The sequence below is a fragment of the Gavia stellata genome, chromosome 2, assembly GCF_030936135.1.
Source record: "Gavia stellata isolate bGavSte3 chromosome 2, bGavSte3.hap2, whole genome shotgun sequence".
In the NCBI taxonomy this organism is placed as follows: domain Eukaryota; kingdom Metazoa; phylum Chordata; class Aves; order Gaviiformes; family Gaviidae; genus Gavia; species Gavia stellata.
Genome location: NC_082595.1, coordinates 1,829,378 through 1,851,094, shown reverse-complemented (window position 1 = coordinate 1,851,094; position 21,717 = coordinate 1,829,378). Strand labels below are relative to the sequence as shown.

Here is a 21,717-nt window from a genome sequence, read left to right as displayed (position 1 = left end):
GTACTTTTTAAAAAGTTACATACAGGTGAAATACTGTAACTTGTACATGTTTGTGTCTCACTTGCAGTTTTGGTTTGGGCAATGGAAATGTCACAACAAGTTCACTGTTACATGAACAGGGGATTACATTGACCCAACCCTACATTATTTGCAAAGTAATTGGAAAATGTTTAGTCATTTTTAGCCTATAAGCATGACAGAAGGCAGCACAGGAACAGTTTAGTTCAAAAAGCATTTATCTATTTTCTGACACTCTCCTGTAAGCGGTGGGTAAAGTCTGGGAAATTTACTGGGTCAATAAAATGATGTTAGAAGACAGACCATCATTCACAGAGTGGATCAAATTATACTTGTCATGTGGCAACTCAAAAAAAAACACCACAAACCCACATACTTGGAGAATACTGAGCACTAGCACCAAGTTGCTCTCCTCAGATCTCAACAGTAGATATGCATTAACCTCAAAAGATAGAAACACTGAGGCACTCTAGTCAGCCTCTGAGAGGTCGATGAAGAACACCAGTAATGGAAATAAAGACGTAGATCAGCCACATCCAAACCCTACATCAAGTCTTAGATTAGGGTTAAAGAAAAATGCACTCAGCCCCCTTCTCCTGTCCCCATTCTAAACCTACGTTATCATAAATAAATGGATGTAAGAGAGGAATCTTACCAACAAATATTCTCAGGATAAGGAGCATATGTAACCTCCCAGTTCGATACACACAGCTCCCTGCTGTAGGACGATGGCTGGGGTTCTCCTTTACACTTAATACTCTGACATTTGCAGGCATTGAAGTCCTTAAGGACACTGTAAGGAAGAAAAAGAGGAGGAGGATTTTTCCAAGTTTTCACACCTGAAAATGCTGCATATGTAATGAGAAAGACTGGGAAGAGCAATAAAGGTGTTTTTACTTTTAATAACCCGAGATCAAGACAGTACTTAGACAACAATGTAACATTATATTATGCATGTAATGACCATCACATAAACAGTTACTACCACAGGTCTTTGAGATCTGACAAAGTTGGAAACAAAAAGCAGTCTTGGTTTGAACTGCTCAGTGCTTCTACCAACACAAACAACAGCAGTGACTCATACTAAAAAAAAAATAGAAAAAAATAAATCAAAGCCTGAGAGCACTGGAAAAAATAAAAATAAAGACAGCCAGTTCCCCAAACACCTCTTCACGTGATTACAGCCATTTTCAAATCATTTGATTACACTAGTATCAAAACTAGTCAATTTTGCCTTGAGTACCAATTCTCAGAAAATTTTTTATCATGCTGGTATTCTCACAATTCAAAATATTACCCTCTTTCACCCACTCCTAAAATAATAACAATACTTAATTTTATCTCCTAATGTTATGAGTTGATTGACAGTCAAGGTATTTAAACAAAATTTAAACATGCCCAGAATAAATGCTTTCAAAATTTCTCAAAACACAGCAACTGAAGTGCTAGGCATATATTCAGAGACAGTACAACTGTGTGTGCGTTACTGTGTAAAAGAAGTTCCACTCCAGATAAGCTCTATTACACTAGCATGGAAATGGTATATATTATATTTGAACGGGTAGACTCTAAAATTCCTGAACATCCTTGTTTCTCAGTTGTGCTCTTGACGTAAGGAAAACAGAACCACACACACGAACACCAAACAAACAAAAATAACCCCCAAAACCCAGACCTTTACCTTACCAGAATTCAAGCAGAGAAGTCAAATTGGCAGCATCTTGCAGCAGCAAGTACTTAATAAAGTTAATTATACTTTTGACAGTTTATTTTTAAAAATACATACAGAGCAAGCTTTAGCACTACCAGCCATACTACCGAGCACCATCATTAACCAAGCTTCTACAGCCACCTGATTCCATGAACTTCAGTTTCTCCCTTCTTATTTCAGGGCTCTGGGGAGCAGAGCCTACTAAGGGGACCAAATAACTTTCTACTTTGATGGTAGCCTCAGCCTCACAGGTAAGCATGTAATTTTCCAGAGAATGGAGTCCACTGCACCAATTCCAAGCTATAAAAACTAAAATCTTTTCAGTTCTTGATAATTCAACTCAGAGATGCCTGCAGTGCAACTCAGAACACATGCCCAAGGAGGGACTATCCCATCAAAATTGTATAAGACAAATCATCAGCTAAAGAACGAACTTCAGTGCTTATCTTCTTTCAGTTTCACATCTTAAAATGTTATTTCATGCTCTAGACTCTCTAAATATGCTGTGTAACATTACAAAGTTAGGAGGGGGGCAGATTGCACCACACAATCATGACTCAGTTAAAGAGCAGCAAGCAAAACTTTTTCCAGCATCTCAAATTCTTGGAAGGAATTCTATACCCTGGACTTCCTTGAAAAAAAGCCTGGAAGACTGGCACTCTAACATGACTTGAAGGTCAAAAGAAGGCAGACAATTTAAATCAGAGAGGCTACGAAGAATAAAAAAAAAAAAGCACGATGTGTTATTTTTGTAATACAAGTAATATTCTGCTTCCCTTTACCCACTTTGTGTCAGTAAAAGATGCTCACGAAGTGCCAACAGAAAATGAGAGGCTACACACATTTTCTTTACAAATGACTGAGTAAAAAGCACTGAACAACTTCTGATATTAGGCCTACCCATATATCTATAACAACATGCAAGAGAGATACATAACGTGTATCTATCACCTATGGCCAGGTCAGTCACTGACTCTACTTTGTTAAGATGACTAACTTGCAGTGTAATTTGCACCCACTCTGACAGTTTGGTCATTGGACCATTTGCACAACAGAAAATGGAGAAATCAGTAACTCGTATTCAAGAGCCAATTAGTCCGGCCTACACTGATGAACTGGATCCCACACACAAAAGAAAGGCTCCTTATCCCAATAAATGTCCAGAGCCATGCAGTCCCTTAGATATTTTCTTCACTTGAAGCATAGAGACTAAATGCACACGTATGGGAAAACTTACCGGAAAGCAAAGCAGACCAAATCCACAGGATGGTGAAGCAGAAGAAAGGAAGAAGGACCAACATAAGCAAACAAGCGACACAAACAGGCAATCAGGTGTAGTATTACAGTTAAAAGAGAACAAACAAGATGGCAGACAAAACTTACTAGGTTGCCATGGATTTCTCTTGAAATGTTACAAAAGCCATTCCCAGTGGGTTACTGTGAACAGCTTGTTCCTCTTTTGCATATTCTTCCATCAGTTCATTTCTAACTCTGGTATAATAATCTACAGCATCCTCCTGTTGGGAAATTGATGACTGTTACATCCAAGTACCAGATGGCTAATATCTTCATTTAAATACAGCTTACACAAACCATAGTCTCTCCTCCTCATACTACTGCCACAAATTACAAATCACATCACAATGCAAAGACAAACAAACAGGAAGTTTTTCTTGTACTTCAATTTTTGCACTAAGGTTACACTTCAAAAGTTTTGTAGAATTGCTTTTCTGTGCAGTGCAGGAACATGAAGGATGAGCTATCTGCAATAAATGAATAAAGAATTTTCTGAAGCTCAACACGATGTCACACAAAAACTATTCTCTACTATTCTAGCAATCTACCTAGACATAACTAAAAATGAACACAATCTCTTACCCTTTCACATCCTCTCATTTCACAACAGCAGAACTGACCGCATGGCTTAGGGTTGATTCGGACCCGCTTGCCATACTTCTGATGTAGGTGTTCATAGTAAGTCAGGCTTTTTTCTGCCTGTTTGCTGGACAGAAAAATACATCCATAACGTTTTGCAAGAAAACAGTATCAACATCAAGCTTAAGAAGAATATAATCCCTGAGAGAAAAAGTTATGTCAAGGACTGGAATTAATCAGTCCCCAAAGATATTCATATACCTTATTTTGGCTACTTAGTATAATTTACTTTAAGTCTGTAATAGCATTATATAGCCTACACTTGTAGTGAGGTTCCAGGGAAAAAACCCAACGTATAGCCCAGAAGATAACAATTTTTTTCTCCCGTGACCAGCACCTCTGGCCAAAGAAGCAGGGTCCCAGCGTTATTAATTCAATAGTTGAGTTTTCCACTTTGCACTGCCTGAAAATAATTAAATACACACATACATAATCAGCAAGTCAAAGCTTATCTTATGCAACACACAACATATCACACCCACAAGAAACGGGCTGAGCCCCACAACTCACCTTAAAACAGAGCTGAATCTAACTGAAGTCCAGACCAGAACTTGAAGAGCAGAATTCATTTCTAGTATGTGCAAGCTTAGTACTACTGGTATGTGTTGATCAAGGACTGGCAAAGCATTCATAAAATTATGCTAAACTCGGGTAGATTACAAAAAAAAGTACCTTTTTTTGAAGAGATGAATAAGCTTGGCTACGTCATAACACAGCTGGACCTCCAGCACAGTGCAGGTTGGGTAGGCAGCACTGAAAAGGAAGCAGTACAGGAGAACAATAAGAACAGAAAGTACAATGAGGAAACTGTTTCAAAGAGCATCACTGATGTCTAACTGACATCTCAATCACTTGTTTCATTTCTGAATGACGTATGATAGAGCGGAGACTTCTAGAGAGACAGTTGCCAAATAACATGAGATGTGCAGCATTATTCCCAAGTAAAGGCCATGTGGGAGCATGAATGGAAAGTGTGGATACACAGCCACGTTCTTAGATTCTAATTTTAAGATCAGCTAACTAACTTTATCAAAATATAGTCTTTTCTCAATTCTGCCTAAGGAATAAGATATGCTTTTAGAAGACAGATACTATAATACGAATTTTAAACATTGCAAAGTCAAAAACCATTTCTGCTTGGGCAGGTAAAACTGCTGGGACAATTTTAAATCTCCTGTTCCTAATGATACTACTCAAACATGGAACTTACATGAAATGGTCTTGTATGGTCTCTTCTTTTGCGCTTTTTGGAAGACCAGTTATGAACAACGTGCACTTAACCTGCAAGAGAAAATGCAACTCCAATTTTGAGAAACCACATCACGAAAGGGAAAACAAGAATATGAGGAAGGCAGTGACACAGCGCAAGTAGCTGTGTTCTAGAGGGAACAAAAGGTAGGAAATTTTGATTCTGGTGGGAGCTGCATCTATTCAAGACAGCACCATGTTCACTCACCTTCTACATTGGTAATAGGCTACACCAAAAAATTTCACAAATCCCTCTCCAACCCCCTTCTCTCCATCCATTTTCACAATTCACTCAGTGGAACTTTGCTTTTACACTTATGTCACATTCTAGCAAGCAGGAGGCATCTTAGCAATTCGCTTTTTTAGCATTATCCACTTGCAAACATGCTGTACAGTTTTCTTCACCCCAATACAGAAACTTACTATGTTTTCTTCTTTATATGTGACATACTTCATGTGATGTCTCATGAAGACAACAGTCAGAATCAGGTAAACAACAGCAAAAACTGTGTGCAGCCAAAGAAGATTATTACTGTCAGACAAAACGTGATGAATATGAGAAACACGACAAACTAATTGTCCAACTGATACAAGCAGCCATCAAAATACTAATTAGATCAGAACCTCTCATTGAGCACAAAACAAGAAAAAACGTAGTTACTGGTAGTCAGTCACGCCAATGCAGATGCCTCGGAGAGCCATTAGGGTTACTCGCTTATCAAAAAATTTTATGGGTAACAGACCTACAAAGAAAACAGTCTGTCCATGACAGAGTCCAATGACATGGACATTTTTAGGCAGCATTTGGCTTGTGCCTTCTCATTCAGATGACCAACAGCACACACCATGCTACTTGCCAAAATGTTTTTTTATTGGCCTTATTGTGCTGAGTGCATAATTGAACTCTCCTTGAACACAATCCTTACTCAAATTGAAAAAAGCCTAATCCAGGGAGTAAATTACACTTCCCTGATAGCTCCTTCCTCAAAGCTTACAGAAATTCTGTTCTATGAACAGTTCTTCAGTTTTGTGAAAAGCATTAATAATTACAATTAACCTAGAATACAGGAACCTGTTTTACAGATAAAGAACCCGAACCAAACGAAAAATCCCCACTAGTTACTAGGATTAATAACGTGGTTAAAAAAACCGAAATGCATTGGCAGAAACTCTGCTCGACATAGTAGCATGGATAGGTGTGGATTGATCAAGTAATAAAACCAGAAAAATTGCACAGCTTTGTATCCCAACTGTTTTACAGACTGTTTTTAAAACACATAGAAGTAATTTTAATCGTAATCTCAGATGGCAGAGATATGCACACACATAAATCTGATGTAAGAGAATTTAAATCGTCCGAGTTACACATTCTAGTAAAGCTGTCAGCTTTATTTTCCTTCTGAAGTATGGTTTCTTTTAATGTGGAAATTTCTGAAAATAATAATCGTTAGATGTGCAGTCATTAGCCAAGAGAAACATGTGGTGTAAGAAGTAAGAGCTGAGAGAGTAGAAGCCAAGTCTCCAGATTTCTTATCAGCACTGTAACTGCATAGCCTGAAGCAGAACGTATCCCAGTTTCAGTTGATGAAGTGCGAATAAGTAATTCCTACCCCATGAGCCATGCTGCAAGTATCAATTCATGTGTTTAGAGACTATGGCAGGAAACAGACATAAGCATAGAAGTACTCTGCAAGATCTGCTTACCCAGTTTGTAAGTTTACTATAGTTGTTCTTCCAAAACTATAGGGATTTTTATCTAAGAAGAACAAAAACAAGCAGCATAATTAACTGGCACAACATTCACATGCAAACTATCAGAAAGTCATTTTATTCGATTTTTTTAAAATGTTGATATACTTCTTTTTAATGCTGAGCATGTTCATTGTCAAAAAGATTTACAATCATAATCAATGCTGGTTTACACTGTATTGCGTTTTAAAGTTGGAAAAAACCCCCCAGGATTATACCACATTCAACCCATCAAGTGAAATAATAGATTATTTTAAAAATCTGATACTAGATCTTTGCAGCAGTTTGCTTTTTCCCTCCAACCTCCCTTCACGTTCATTAACAGCATCGTTTAGGGATTTGAACATATTTCCTTCACGTTTTTATTCCATCTTCACTGATGTCTTATCTCAGTTTTTTAAACTGCATTAATTCAGTGTTGACAAAACAGTACTGATTACCTTACTAAGGTCAAAAATGGGAAAGCTTATATGACATTGTTTCTCTAGGCTATCAAGTATTTAAAAAAATTATAATGCAAGTGAGTGAAAATTGAGTACATGTTCACAAAAGAAAAAGAGCTAAGTGTATCTGGAAAGCTAAACAATCTTCTAGCATAGACTGTTAAACCACATTGCAAGTTAAGTCATCACAACAGAAAGAACTGCAAATGCACAAAATCAACACATGGTGGAAGGGGAGGAAAAAGGGGAGAGACACTAAAACTCCGTATTTGTTTTTCAGCTGTATTTCCTAGCACCACACAAATGAATGCAGAACAGAAGCTGTATTCTCATGCTTTAGAAGGCCAGCCATACTCTGCCATTTCAATTAACAGAGAGCATCTATTGGTATCCAAGGTACTACAACTTTTATCAAATTGTAGTTAAAGGAGGACAGTGCACACAAATTGAGGCATATTACAAGATCCATTTTGGTATAAATATACAGGTAGTAAATAGACCAGAAGAGGGAACTATGTTCTCTAAGTTCCTTGAAGGCACTGGCATCTCTCTCTCTCGACTTTATGAGGGAGGTGAAGACAGCAACTAGGGCAACCAGCTGTGTTGGATTTGATTCTGTAAAACTAGGGATGCTGGCTGAGGACACAGAGATGGAAAGCAAGGAAGGAGAAGTGACGGTGAAGTGATAAAGGGTCCTTTGAAAGAACAAAAAAAAGAAAAGAAATGCAAAGAAGAAAAAAAGAACAGCAATGGTCTTTAAGAAAGCCAATATTAATACAAACAGAGAATTGCTGAGAAAGAGCTCATAAAAGGGAAGTCAGAGATGGCAGTTCCACAAAGAAACAATACTAAAGGCATAGGTACAACATATGCCATTACAGACAAGGGCTAAGTCACAAGGGTCTTTAAAACACAGGTAGGAGTACACTGAAAACAAAAACTAGGCCACATTATTAAGGACAACAGAAGAGAGTAAATTACAGGGACAAAGATCAGCAAGGTCAGTACACAAAACAAGATGCAATTGTTGTGGTATAAGAACAAACAAAACAAAAGGCAAGCACGTACTCTGCTTGAGAGCTCCTGGGAAAACCAAATGAATTATTGCTTTTTTTTTTTTTTTTTTGCATCGCTATTCACCAAGATGATCAACAATGAACAACTCTATAAAAGTGATCTTGACAAGACTAATAAAAAGCCAGGTAAAAAACGGGCTTATATGGGCTCATTATCAAAAATGGAAGAATGTTTAAACAAGATTTAACAGAGTTCTGTCCACCACTATTCTCATTAGCAGCCTGAATGGCAGACTAGGGGACACACTTACCGTATTTGTTGAGTGTGAGTTAGTAACGGAAAGAGGTATGTGTCACACTGGCAGACATAATCAGGACTAGACTGCAAGAAACATGAAACAACTCTTTGTCTAGTCAGCACTGACAAAGTCTCAGCGAGAAGATCTGTCCAGTTTTGAGCCGCAAACCAAGACAGAAGGGAACAACAGGAGACAGTCTAGCTAGGTAAGTCGTTCAGAGGATGCCTGATGATTTTGTGATCAGCCAAATGGAAAACATTTCTCATTAATGATCGAATTAACTGGTCTGGTTTATCAAAAAGAGGAAAAAGCACAGATGAATTGATAATCCTCAAGCAGCTAAAAGGATATTGCAAAGAGGAAAAGAATAATCTATTCTTCCCAGTGATCTTAAATTGCAGCAAAAAAAGATTCAGACTGGACACTAGAAAGATTTCTCAACTGTGAATACAGTTGCCATTGGCAATCAACATCAATAAAAATCATAAAGAGGGCCTAGATAAACACCAGTTAAGAGGGCATAGGTCAAGTTAATCCTGCCTTGAGCCTTCTAGGTCTAGCTGTCTACGTCTGCCTGTGGTCTGCCATCTTGTTTCTGACAACAGTTTTTGCCAGACATTTAAAGAACCCTCTACTCTCATACAAATTTCACACAAGTAAGACACACATCAGCCGGAAGGGGGGGAAGGGGGGCGAGGAACAAACCTTACAGAGTTTGCCAAAATAAAAAAAAAAAATCCTAAAAGCTTTTGCAATTATAGAAAACACAAAATTTTTCTCAGAATACAAAAAAAATTCTTACCAAGTAGATCACCCGATAGGTTGACAGGCAATATGACACACACAGACAAAATACTGACGGCAATCAACAAACAGATGATGTGACGCTGGAAGGCGAGGTAATGTATGGCATCTTCACCACATCTCTCATGAATCTCATCATCGCTGCATCACAGACAGAAAAGCACACGGTCAGTCTGCTGAATATCCTTGGGGTTTTGGGGGGTGGTTTTTGAACATGCAATAATTTCTCAGTCTACCCAGTGACATCTCCATCAATCCCTATCTGTTTTCAACACGGCTGTGTTCTTTCATGCATACATTTAAGTTCCAAACGTGTCTTTTTCTTGTGCGGTATCAACATACAAAAATTACCACGAGGGAATTCAAGATGGAAACAAGTAATCTGAAAAGCAAATATAAATCCAAGTTCTTTGTGATCAGCCTAAAAGAGGACAAAGTCATTTGCTGCGACCTCCTGCTTTACGGCAGTCACAAGGTGGTAAGCTCAACTCTCAAACTTTAAGATCACACTGTGACAGTGTTCACTCATCTTCGTAAAGGCTCCCCATGAGGAAAATGACCACAGAATCACCTTACTCTTATGACATCCAATTAACAGAAGCTAATAATATGCTTTGGAATGAACTCTCATCATCTATCCATTGTCAGAAGGACAGATCATTAAAATAGGAGTTCCTGGAAAAGGAAGGAACTGAACTAGCACAAATGGAGAAAGACAGACTCAATCCCCACCCCTTTTTTGTTTCCATGTACCCAAGCTAGAAATTGATTTTTTAAAATCAGTATTTACTAAGCTCCAAGAGATACAAAGAATGAACATCACACATCTAACGCTCAGTTTCTGGGAAACAGTGGGATGGGCTTTTCCTAGTTAGCCAATTCTAGCCCAAACTAAACCACCAGTTCTCCACAGAAATCCTTGCAGGGAAACCCTCTTTCCCGCCCGAGGCCCTGCTGGCTTCAAACAGGGGAACACCCACACAGTACTCTTGGAAGGGTAAAAGCCTAGTGCCTAGTTATTAGCTCAGAATCCATATAAATGCCATAGATTCACTTAGGTTCCCACACTGTCCCAAGACCAGGAACTCTCTGGGCTGCCAGCAAAAGGACGACTGGATCCTGAAGAAGTATTCCCATAAGCTGACCTTGTTTTCATACTCTTTTTCCACCCCACCAGAAGCACCTGTATCACTGTTTGTATCAAATTCTATCTACTCAAGGGGAAAAAAAAAAACACCAAACCCAACACATTTTTGAATGCAACCCCCCTTTTTCAATTAAAAAAAAAAGAGCAAAGCAAACCACAGCTCACTATTGCTGTTTCATACACTTACTGCATCCGAAAAGCAGCTGTCATCCAAGAACAAAACCCCTATAAATAAAGGAGGAAGTTTTTAGGAGCTAACATACAAAAAATATAGCCTCTAATCTGTACAATTAAGAAAGGTGTTTTTATTAAGCCAATCTCTTAGCTAAAAAGCTGTCAATTTGTTGCTCTGAAATCATCACTTAGAAACATACAGAAAAATACCTCACACTCTACATACTTTTTACAAGGTACTTCATATGTCTGTCTTCAGAGAGTATTTAAGGGGTTTTTTTTATTACTTGCACGTTTATTGCTTCGACTTCTTAAATCTATACAAGTGTGTCTAAATCCCATCTCCAATGAACAGAAGTCAAGACTGAGGCTTCTAAGGAATTTCTTTTAAAGGATTGTTTTAGAGCAGAAAAGGTGATTATTTTTTCCAAAACCATTTCCAGAGACTCTCCAATTTCAAGGATAAGTTCCGTGAGAGTCTAATACAAGTTAATCAGTTAAGCAGTAGTTAGAAACAACGCTGTGATTACGTTAACAGAAAGGCTTCTTGTATAGGTTTACAAATCCTCCTATGAAACTGTACAGCAGAGATCACATCTCACTTTATGTTCCAGTATAGTTCAAAAAAAAAGAAAATCTTGTCTCTCTAAAGGCCTCTTCTTTCAAGTGAACAGTATCAAGCTAAAGACACACATTTTTATTCAACAGTTTCAATGATAAATTTGCTCTAGGGTTTTAAAAAAGATGAAGAAAGTAGCAGAGCAATCCTGATCAAACACCAGTATGCTTTTGATGCTCACACAATGATTTAGTTGCAAGGCTAGATATCAAGTTGATACATATATAAAATGTAGGCTGCCACCATTGGACAACTCTCGCATGGTTCATTCTGAAGCCGCAACACAATATGATAGAGATGTCTGAATTCGAAGACTCCAGAGAGACCATGGATGGAACCAATTAAAAGTTTGGCCAAAAAATTATCTTCTACTCCAAACCAGTTTTAATATTAAAAGCACATGGCATTATTACTAGCCTCACACTTGCATCCAGTTTTCTCGCCTTTGTGTGGAAGACAATGTACTATAAAGACCAACTAGGTACTATTTGCAATGTGAACATAGTGTAACTTCTTGAACTGTTATTTAAGCACAAATTATTTAGCAGTCTCTTTTCTTCCCCGCCTCGCCTTCGAAACGCTAACACATAGTCCTCCTCCTAATTAAAAAAAATAGTCACTTAAAAACAATACCACAAGATACTGGTTTGTGATATGGCAATAGTTTGTCAGGAAGTGGAGAGACATTACCTGTGGTTCTGTAAAAATACAATACACAATGCATTACTAGTTTTTGCATATAGATGGTCCTCCAGTTTAATGACTGGTTCATTGGGCTAGGTGGAATGGCGAATTACAACAGATTCCATTAAATAGTTTACATGAAAAAAGACATATCAAAACTCTAGAATACTTACCCTATCATATTCAAGATCTTCAGGCACTGATGAAGATGTTGACAATCGGTTGTATCTTGATTCACTAAAATACATTAAATGACGCTTTTAAGTATCTTTAAAAACAGATGATGGAATTCCACAAAATTATTTCAACTTTAACAATTCTGAAGTAACTAAGGGAAGGAGCACAAAACCACTTTTTCACTTATGAAAGCTGTGGTTTTCATGGTGTAGCATATGCTTAATTACAGAAGCTTTTGCTGTGTCTCATGTTGAAAGGGGAGGACATGTGAGCTCCTGACGTGAGATCATTTAACTGAACTAGAAAGAAAACAATGTTTTATTGGGATATTAAACCACAGTAACATAAGGAAATGCAACACAGGTTTGGAAGCCTAGCAAGGATCAGATTTGCAAGGTAGCTTCCTGTTCAGATATACCTCATTACCAGACATCACATCTTTTCCCTCCACCTCTCTTCCTTCATCTTACAGCCACTACTCAGAATTTCTCTGCACAATTAAATCCCTTACCTGCGGGGCCACCTCCTCACACAAATTCAGTCCTGTAGCAAGGCCAGAAACATTTAGAGACCCTGTAGCCCTCAAATATAGCAAAGTACTGGTCTTTAGTTTGTTGCTAAAAAGAAATGTTGCAATGCTGACCTGCCCATAATTACAGGACAATACCTGTTAAAATGGAGTGTATTCATAGGCTATCTATGAGAATTTTGACGCAGCTGGCTCGGGTCACAGTCCAGCAGGGACAACAACATAGGCTTTTAGGTGTCTGACTGCTCAGGGACCTGTTTGTCCCATGCAGGCCCCTACAGCCCACATGGAAGCCTAGACCAGAGCATCTTCATTCTTGCTGCCTGAGCTAGCTGCCTCAGATATTGCCCATCTTTTCTTTTTTTCACCATCTACTTTTCACCACTGTACATGGATTACACCTCAAAACCCCCACATTTTGAGTCCTTTCCTGTTGCTTAGTTGTGCATCACTAACACCAGGAAGAGGCTTGCTGTTAAATTTTACCCACTTCCTAAATAGACAGCTACCTTTTAAACATCCCAAGACATCATCCTGTAGAAATAATATTTAAAAAAAAAAATAAATCAAAAGCTTATTTGCAGTATTACTAGAAATCAGTGAAGAATTTCAGGAACCTGCAACAATACATTCCTTTTTCATTTTTAAACCCTTCAGAAATATTGTGGCACAGGCTGCATAGGGAGCTCTGGGAAGATACTGGGCTTGAGCCAAGATAAACAGAACAGTTAATATCCTTCTATCACAGAAACACACTGTAAACATCAACGTGCAAGTATGCGACATGTTAGCAGACAAGCAGCCTATTTTCTTACCTCCACTTCCTTAACCCACAACTGCAGAATGAAATTCATGACAGCACCAAACACACAACTTTATTACTGAAGCCGCAAAGAGTAACTCCCTGAGCGGGATGTATTTCACAAAAAGCAGCACGAGGACGTTTTTAACAAATATGCGTACGTGATTACAAACATACCTAATTGATACAAATGCACTTCATTTAAGTTCTATTTACTGTACCTACTTCCACATTCCCTAAATGGTTTCCACAAATCAGTCTGATGGCATATCTTTTTTACCTTTCAACTTCTGACACCAGCGCAACACGACCGTAGTCCCAGAATCTCTTTCTTATAATGGAAAACAGTAATATTAAGACCTAGAAAATAAAACCAAAGATCTTTGAACATTTCTTTTTCCACTTCATAATAATTATTCTTAGGCACACAGGAACTGTCAAAAAATGCTGTCCTAGCTCCTAAACCAACTATCTACCATATGTTAACCAACCCAATGGCGGCCATGCTACAAACCAACCTGTCGGGGACCAAAGGCCCAGAACACCTGCCTTCCTGTTCCTGCTTATAAAGGAGGAGAACTGCATGCAAAAATACTCCTGAACTGCAAGTGGGTGAAGGTTTGTGACAGGAAGAGTAGCAAGTAGTACTTGAGAGGAAGTCAAAACTTTCATAAATACACCTTTACGATTATTCATTACTTAATGACCAGAACTACGATGGAAGACTGGCCATTTTATTTTATTTTTAGGTAGTGATGTAAACAGGCTGCAGGGGGCTCAACTATTTTCTCAAGTAGGAGAATTATTTTTATCCTCGGTAAAAAGTAATATATTATTTTAACTCCTAAAACCCAGAAACTGCTATCTCTGCAACATATTTTTTTATCTCCCCCCTGTATTTTCACTTTTTGAAAGAGGCTAAGAAAACAAGAAAAAAAACCCTACTATGTGTTTCATAGATGCCTTTCTTTTTTCTTAAAGAAACAAGTTGCTCTGTAGGAAGCAATGAAGCAGAAGTAACAAGGCCTGTTTTCTATGCATATGTAGCATACGCCCTCACCTCCTAGCCCCTCCTACATCCCATACCTGTTTGGCTAGAAAGTGATCCTAGTGATGTAACTCATTTGGATCTATGCAAATACCGACTGGCCAGCCAGGGTACGTGTCAAGATTATCTATGCGTCAAGATTACACAGCCAATTTCCACGTTTCACAATGAATAAAACCTTCTTATAATGGCCTTCCTCCCAGCAGGGAATAGCGATTTAGATCTTCCTCCTTCATCTGGCCATTAAGCTTCATGCAAGCAGGAAAGTTCTCTAGACTCTCTGACAACTTTGGTTGAAATTGGCTAACGTACTCTACGGTTATTAGGAGGAACTGCCAGACAAAAATGGGAAGACAGTGCAATATATAAACCTCACTTCCTTAGGAAACCAGCCTAGAAATAATATTCAGAAACCCATCAACTGACAGTTACTAAAGGGATCTGCAGTAAACATGTCATGAACATAGGAATACAGGAGCTGCTAAATAAACTGCAGTACTCAGTACTTGAAGAAGAGAGGAGCCTGCTACATTACATCTACTTCTCTACCTAATGCTGTTTGAGAGGAGGGTTCCACAGCAAGGAACTCAAAAGCAGAGACTCAGTATCTTAAAATTCAACCACAGCTTTAAAAAAAAAAAAAATCCCCCCAAACACTCCAACTAAATCTTATTAAATGCTGTGCAATCAGTCACACAGAGCAGTAAATACTGTACATCCTCAGAAAATGGATTTACGGTAGCATGCTGCATACACCAAATCAATAGCAAAGAATGCCACTACATAACTTTTAGGAACATCCTCTATGTTCCCACAGAACTACCACCTCATACCTTACACAGGTAGTTTCAAGTTTCTCCACAGTGGCTTTCTAGAACTCAGAGTCTCATTTTACTACCAGAAACCTCACTTATCAGGCCAATTTCAGATCTACAGCTCTTCTTGTGGTGGCTTAAGACCACCGAGACCAAACTTGCAGAAATAACCATAAGTTTTATTGGCGTCTCAGGCCTCCAGATCAGCTCCAGTTTTGGAGCCTTCAGACCAGCAACTAATTCTTTTCCTCCTTTGGTCAGAACTGAGCTGATCAGTACATTACTTCCTTGACAGCTTCATGAAATCTAATTTTAAAAAAAATAATCTGTGAAATGACAGATTTTCCATATTGTATTTACTTTTGAAAAACAATCAAGTTAGCAATGCTGTTCCCTTCCTAAAAAAGTACCCAGTACTTAAGCCCAGAGTAAGGAAAAAATGTTCTTGCAGTTAAAACAAAACATAGAAATCTGAGCTACCACTACAAAGCCCACCATGACTCCACATACAGACTTGATGATATTGCACTCCCTCTACATCTATACATCCAACATACTGTGACACTGTCATCCGACATGTCTGTGAACCTTTATCAATACTTGAAAAACGTTTTCCCAGGATGGCCTCAGCACATTTCTTATTCTGAAGAGTCTCAGAAACAAATTCCTACGTGATAAATATTTAAGAGAATTCCAAACAATCTAACTTTTGAGAAGGCCACAAAGATTTTTCGATACAAGAAATAGAAACTGGGCTTACAAAAAAGAAGGTTACATCAAGCAGCAGGACAGTTGGGATTCCACCAAAAGTGACTCCTTGGAGCACCGTGCTGCCCCGGGCAGTGCTGTAGCAGTACGTCTCATTTGTTGAGTTGAAAGGTACACTTCTATTCCAGAAGTAGACTAGATGAGAATGTCCAAAACCCAGAAAAAAGAAAGGGTTCATTTTGTCTTTCCCTTAAAAAAAAAAAAAAAGAAAAGAAAAAGTGAAACAACCATGTGAAAAGCCTGCCTGGTATTTACAAGATGTACTAACATGACAGGTACAAAAAGTACAGGCGGATTCAACCAGGAAACTACTTCGGAAGCAAAGTCGTATTTGACAATCTTTCCCTGTAAAATATTTCTCAATAACTGACAGGCTCAGTTAGTAGCAGTGCCCAAGCAAGTATTCCAGACATCTAACCAACCACATCCTCTACAGATGTCCGAGGAAGGCTACAGAAGACCCACACAAAACAAACTTCTCTATCTTCTAATCTGTAACATCAAACTACTTATTCCACCCTGGATTCTGATTCTAGGAGTAACACAGAACATTAGATTTTCAACAACAGGAGTTGAAGATTTTGCTCCCAGTTGATGAACACGTGTGAACGTACCAGCTTGTGAACTTTGTATGCAAATGTCAAGACCTTGAGATCATTAACAAATTCGCCACTAACTCCACAGAAAAGAACTACTAAACAAATACACATGCTCCTCTCTGTTCGTGGAATATTGCGTGATTTCCCTTTTTTAATAGGAGAATTCAACTGAAAGAACAGCACAGTAATTACAGTGTATCACAAACAAGAAAGAACAAAGAGTATTTCTAATTTTCTAAGAGAACAGCCTCTACCTCATTTTAGTCAACTGACCTGCTCAGATAATGCAGTAACATACAAGAATGCACAAAATTTGGCCATTGATACAAACGTCTTTTTATCAGTGCAGGGAATTTCTCACTTATTTGGGGGCTTTCCACTTCAAACATTTCTTTTCTTGGATCTTATTAACTTGATGGTTCCCATGCACTTGGGACAAAAGCAGGCTTCATGCAGAACACACTTCTGACTGATAAATTCATAAAGCAAGCATACCCCAAAAAACTCTATCCTTTGAGAGCAAATAGTGTAGATGCCCATCACAGGTCCAGGGACACTACTTTTGGGCTACCATGCCTCTGCAAGAGGAATGCACGTGTCTCTGATGACAGCACTATTCTGGATGCTGAAAACAAAACAAAACCAAAACAGGAATAGGAATAGCTACAGTTCTCCCTTTAAACAGCAGAACAACAGCATGGAGAATACTCCTCCCAAAACAGCATTGACTAAATGTTGGACTGTGTGATACGGTGGGGAAGAAATTTTGTCCCAACTGGTGTGTTTCATCACAGGGGAAAAAAAAAACAACACACACACACACAAAATGTGTGCTGTGGATCTACCCTTGCTTTCTAAGGATTGACATTTAGTGCTGACAGAAGTACTTTTGAACATACTTTGGAAACCTTCATGACGACAACTGCAGAGACCGCACGCTAAATTTTAAGCAACACCCGGATCTTATCAGACACAGTTTCCAAGTCTCGAAAGCTGTTATTTTTAAAGCCGCCCGCCGTCAGGACGATAAAGAGAACGGCGAGACCCCCCCCGGGGGGAGCTGCGCCGCAGCAGCCAAGCGAGCGCGCAGCGAGCGGCTCTTCGCGACCACCGTACGGGCTCCAGAACCGAGAAACCGTCTCCCCCGTTTTGGCTGGGGCCCCGGCCCCGGCCCCGGCCCCGGCGGGAAGCGGCGGCTGGCAGGGCCCGCTTCCCCAGGCGGCACAGCGGAAAGCCCCAGGGCTCGCCAGCCCCTTTGCTCGCCTCCGGGCAAGGAGGGTTCGCCCCCCGCCGCCCCACAGGGGTGGGACGCCCCAGGGCGGCCCCGGCCGGCGGCTCCCCGCCCCGCGCCCGCGGAGGGCCGGGGTCCCGCTGCGGCCGCTGAGGGGAGGCCCAGAGGAAACGGCTGTTTCCTCAGCAGCGCCGGGCGGAGGGGAGCGGGAGGCGGCCGCGCCGGCCCCCGCGGGCAGCCCGGCCCCACCCGGCAGCGCAGCCCGCGCCCCGGCGGCCGCCCCTCAGGGCCCACCTCGCCCCTCCCCGCAGCCGGACCTGCCCCGCGGCCGCCTCACGCAGCCCCCGCCCGCCCCGACCCCACACAGCGCCGCCGAGCAGGGCCGCCAGCGGCAGCGCCTTTCCCGCCCTCCTCACCTGCGCCGGGGCGGCCGCGGCCTCTCCCCTCGCGACTCGTCACCACACGGGGCGCGGCGGCCAAGCGCCCTCCCGGCCCCCAAGTTACGCGCCTCAGCACCAAGTGCCGGCAGCCGCGCATGCGTGGCCGGGCCGGGCCGGGCGGCGGTTCGGGCCCGGGGCGGCGGCCGCGGCTCCGCCGCCTCCTTCCCCCTCACGGGGCAGCGCAGCCCCGAGGGCGGCGGGTGTTTCCGTGGGGACGGCGCTGCCCCTCTCGCCTCCTCCTCCAGGCCCTGAAGTGCTTCCCCCAGGGAAGGGACGCCGTCGGAAGTAGCGGGGGGAAAGCGTCTTGAGCCAAGCGCTCCCTTTGTGCAACATCGTCCACATCGCACCTGCAGTGGTTTACCACAGTTACTGCAGAGGTGCACGGCTTATCTTCGAGAATTTGATGCTGGATCCTAAAGACAAACTCTCCGGTGAAGAATGAAGGATTTCCTCACTACTCGGTGATTGCTCGATTTTAATGTTAGAGTCGTCCGGACTACAGTGCTCCGGTTCGGAGGAAACCCTTTTGTGCCTCTGTGACTCACACCGTCCATTAACATTAAAAAAAACCACCCCAGGTCCAAGCAGAGCTTTTTATAGCAAAAAAGGAAGAAGATAGGTGAGATTTCAAGGGAGGTTTCACAATTCCCGGCCTGGTAAAGTGGGCAAGCGCGAAGGTACAGGTGGAGCAGGCCATGCACTAAGATCGGTAACTCTGAAATTAGTAGTAATAGGAATGTTCCATGAAATATTCAAAGCCCCTTGTCTCCACACACCTGTAAAGAGAGAAACAGCATTCAAATGTAAATTGGTAGAAACAAGACCTAGGGAGTTAATTTAATGTGTCTATGGCAGGGCTGGGGTGAGGCTCATTCCCAGCCACCCATAAGGATCTCCTGTGCTTTACGGGAATTAATCGCTTCCAGCCATCAGGCCAGAAACGCGGTACGGCACGGCCCTGCTGTCCCCCTCTTCTCTGCCCTTTGTTCCAGTGTTCCCTCAACAGCCTTTTGACACCCAGCATTGCCAACCATCATCATCCTCCCATGTCTTTGTCCTTTGCCTTTGATGGACGTGATCAACTTGCAGCAGGCATCTGAGGAAGATGATGATGATAATGATGAGAATGTAATTCAGAGGGAGGCAGGGAGACTGCTTGCCTTCAGAGATGAGCACCCTACCTCCAGTCTCGTAGATGAAGCAGTGGTGATGTTTCAGAACAGTGACCCACTCTAAAAACAACCGAAATCACCAGGGCAGTGCAGGGTTCCATCTGATGTTACACTGATCAAAATCTCAGTCACCTGTTGACTTTTATGTTTAAAAGAAATGAGCATCCCAGCTGCCATGAAGCCAGCATCTCCTCCAGCTGACAGTCCTGCTCCTGCCTCTCCATCTTCGACTCCTTATCTCCCCGTGTACTCAAACTGTGTGTACTACTTAGGGCCCTGCATGCCCACCTGCTGTCCTGCTCCCTGCCATTTTATTAATCCACATGGGAAGAATTGCTTTGCTCCGTCAAATCCTCGCCTCACTTTTCAGGAATGCTTGCTCAGCAGAGAGCAGAGTGCGGCTGTACACGTGCTATGTGCCTTCCCCTACTCCGTCCCGCAAAAAGGGAAAAAGTCCTAGTAATCTGCAGTAACCAAGAGACATTTCAGGATAGAATTTCATAAGTTATCTTGCGGCTGCATTATAGATAATCTGGGTTTTTAAATTGGCCATAAACATTTATGTTAGTTGGAAAATGGCATAGAAGTCCTCAGCTCAAAGCAGGGTTGTTCAGATTCACAGCTGGAATAAAGAAATTCCAATGTTGTTGACTGATGTTAATGATTTTAGCTTTAAAATGCACTCTTTTCTGCTTTGGGCTATGTCGGTGGGAAAGTTGTTTGTCATGAGTATAGTACAGTAATTACTCTATCCTGGCTTTTCTGGAATAACTCTCCATGTGGACAGTTTATTTCAAAATAGGAACTCAAATTGGAATACTTATGATCATTTTCTTTTAAATTAAATTTTACTGAGGTAGCCGCAGCAGAGTAGATCTGCCATGTAGGTGAAGCCTCAGTGTGTGCTTGCAGCTCTTACCTTTCTAGGACCAAAATCCGTTTGGCTGATTTTCTCCCTGATTTCCTAAGCTGTTTGTACTTTTGATTCTTATCTTGTTTTTCAAAATTAAGAAAGCCTTGCTCTGGCTAGACTATCTTACTCTGTAGCGTAAAATCCGTGATGTTCGGTGATCTTGACATTGTAGTCTTGACTTTCTTGCTTCTGAAGACTTTTGCCCAGCTACGAAATAATTTTTCCCTCTCTTTCTCACAAGAATAACATCAAGCTTTTGTCATTTGTTTTTTTTCTTCCTCTGTCTAGACAGGCTCTTTAGCTAAGTGGTGTGATTTTGTTTATCTCTTAATTTCAACAGTGGAGTCACATTTCCCTCCTCCCTACCTCTTGTAAATAGGGTTTTGTTTACCACTGTCTGTTCTTTTGGTGGCAAAAGCCACATACTGTCATTAGTTAGCAAACGTTTAATTATGTTGCTAGAGCAGATGGAAATCCAGCCTCAGGACCTAAGGAGCAGGTCAACAGAATTTAAAATTCTTCCATCTTTCTTGCATGCTCCATATCCACTTCAACAGCTCTTTAGCACCAAGTTGAACAAGCGTGCAGGGTATTTACGCTTACACGTGTGACTCTTCCCTTACTTTATTAAAGGACCTTATGGCTGAAGAACTCCGCTGTCACTTTAGTTTGATTTATCACAGCAGGACTTCCCTTGATGGGTGAACTCCCAACAGGACATCAGTAGTCTCTGGATGTGAGTAGCAGGTGGCCTGACGCTTTACCATGCGTGGCAACTCTCGCCGTGGATTCTTCTCTCTGAAGAAACCCATCAGCCCAGCTTGCTGCTCCTTACTTATCTGCCTATTCAAATATATCTTCATGGATTTAATTCAGGCTTCTAGCCTGGCAGCCCTTTGCTACCTTTTAATCTTTGTCTTCATCTAGCAATCTGTTTACAAGCCTCAAGATACCAAAGGACTTAGTGTGGGCATTATGGAGTCTTCCTTTGAAAGGCCTGAGCATTAATATGTGTAGAATAAAACCAAACAAATAGAAAAATCTAGACAGATAGGCAGATTTAAATGAACTCCAATCATAATACAAATAAGCAAGCAGCAAGTGTTGATTTAAATGAAGAGATTTACATTTGGTTTCTCGCTATACTTTTTAATTATTTTCTTAGCGCTGCTTCTCATTCATAGATGATATGTTGATTTTGATGGTAAAAATAGCCTTGCATTAAAGTTGGAATGTATTTCTATTAATCAAGAGAATTGACTATTACACAAAATATTTAACCAAATGTATCTAGCTATATATGATAGAAATTTGCCTTGCTTCTCTTTTACATTTTGTGTCAGATAGGAAATGGTGAATGGGACATTGGTATTGAT

General features: G+C 40.8%; 1 protein-coding gene across 1 annotated transcript in view; it reads right to left on the bottom strand.

Moving 5' to 3' along the window:
• The window catches only part of LOC132318984 (CSC1-like protein 1), a 31,089-nt gene extending 14,925 nt beyond the window's left edge, over positions 1–16,164 (bottom strand). The window contains exons 1-12 of the mRNA XM_059828314.1: positions 15,979–16,164; positions 13,636–13,715; positions 12,021–12,084; positions 10,558–10,595; positions 9,222–9,364; positions 6,617–6,668; positions 5,336–5,444; positions 4,875–4,945; positions 4,337–4,417; positions 3,608–3,731; positions 3,113–3,246; positions 674–811 (exon numbers count right to left, since the gene is read on the bottom strand). Coding sequence (XP_059684297.1) covers positions 674–811; positions 3,113–3,246; positions 3,608–3,731; positions 4,337–4,417; positions 4,875–4,945; positions 5,336–5,444; positions 6,617–6,668; positions 9,222–9,364; positions 10,558–10,595; positions 12,021–12,084; positions 13,636–13,715; positions 15,979–16,164 — 1,220 coding nt within the window. The remainder of the gene's footprint in view (positions 1–673; positions 812–3,112; positions 3,247–3,607; positions 3,732–4,336; positions 4,418–4,874; positions 4,946–5,335; positions 5,445–6,616; positions 6,669–9,221; positions 9,365–10,557; positions 10,596–12,020; positions 12,085–13,635; positions 13,716–15,978) is intronic.
• Positions 16,165–21,717: the final 5,553 nt, after the last annotated feature.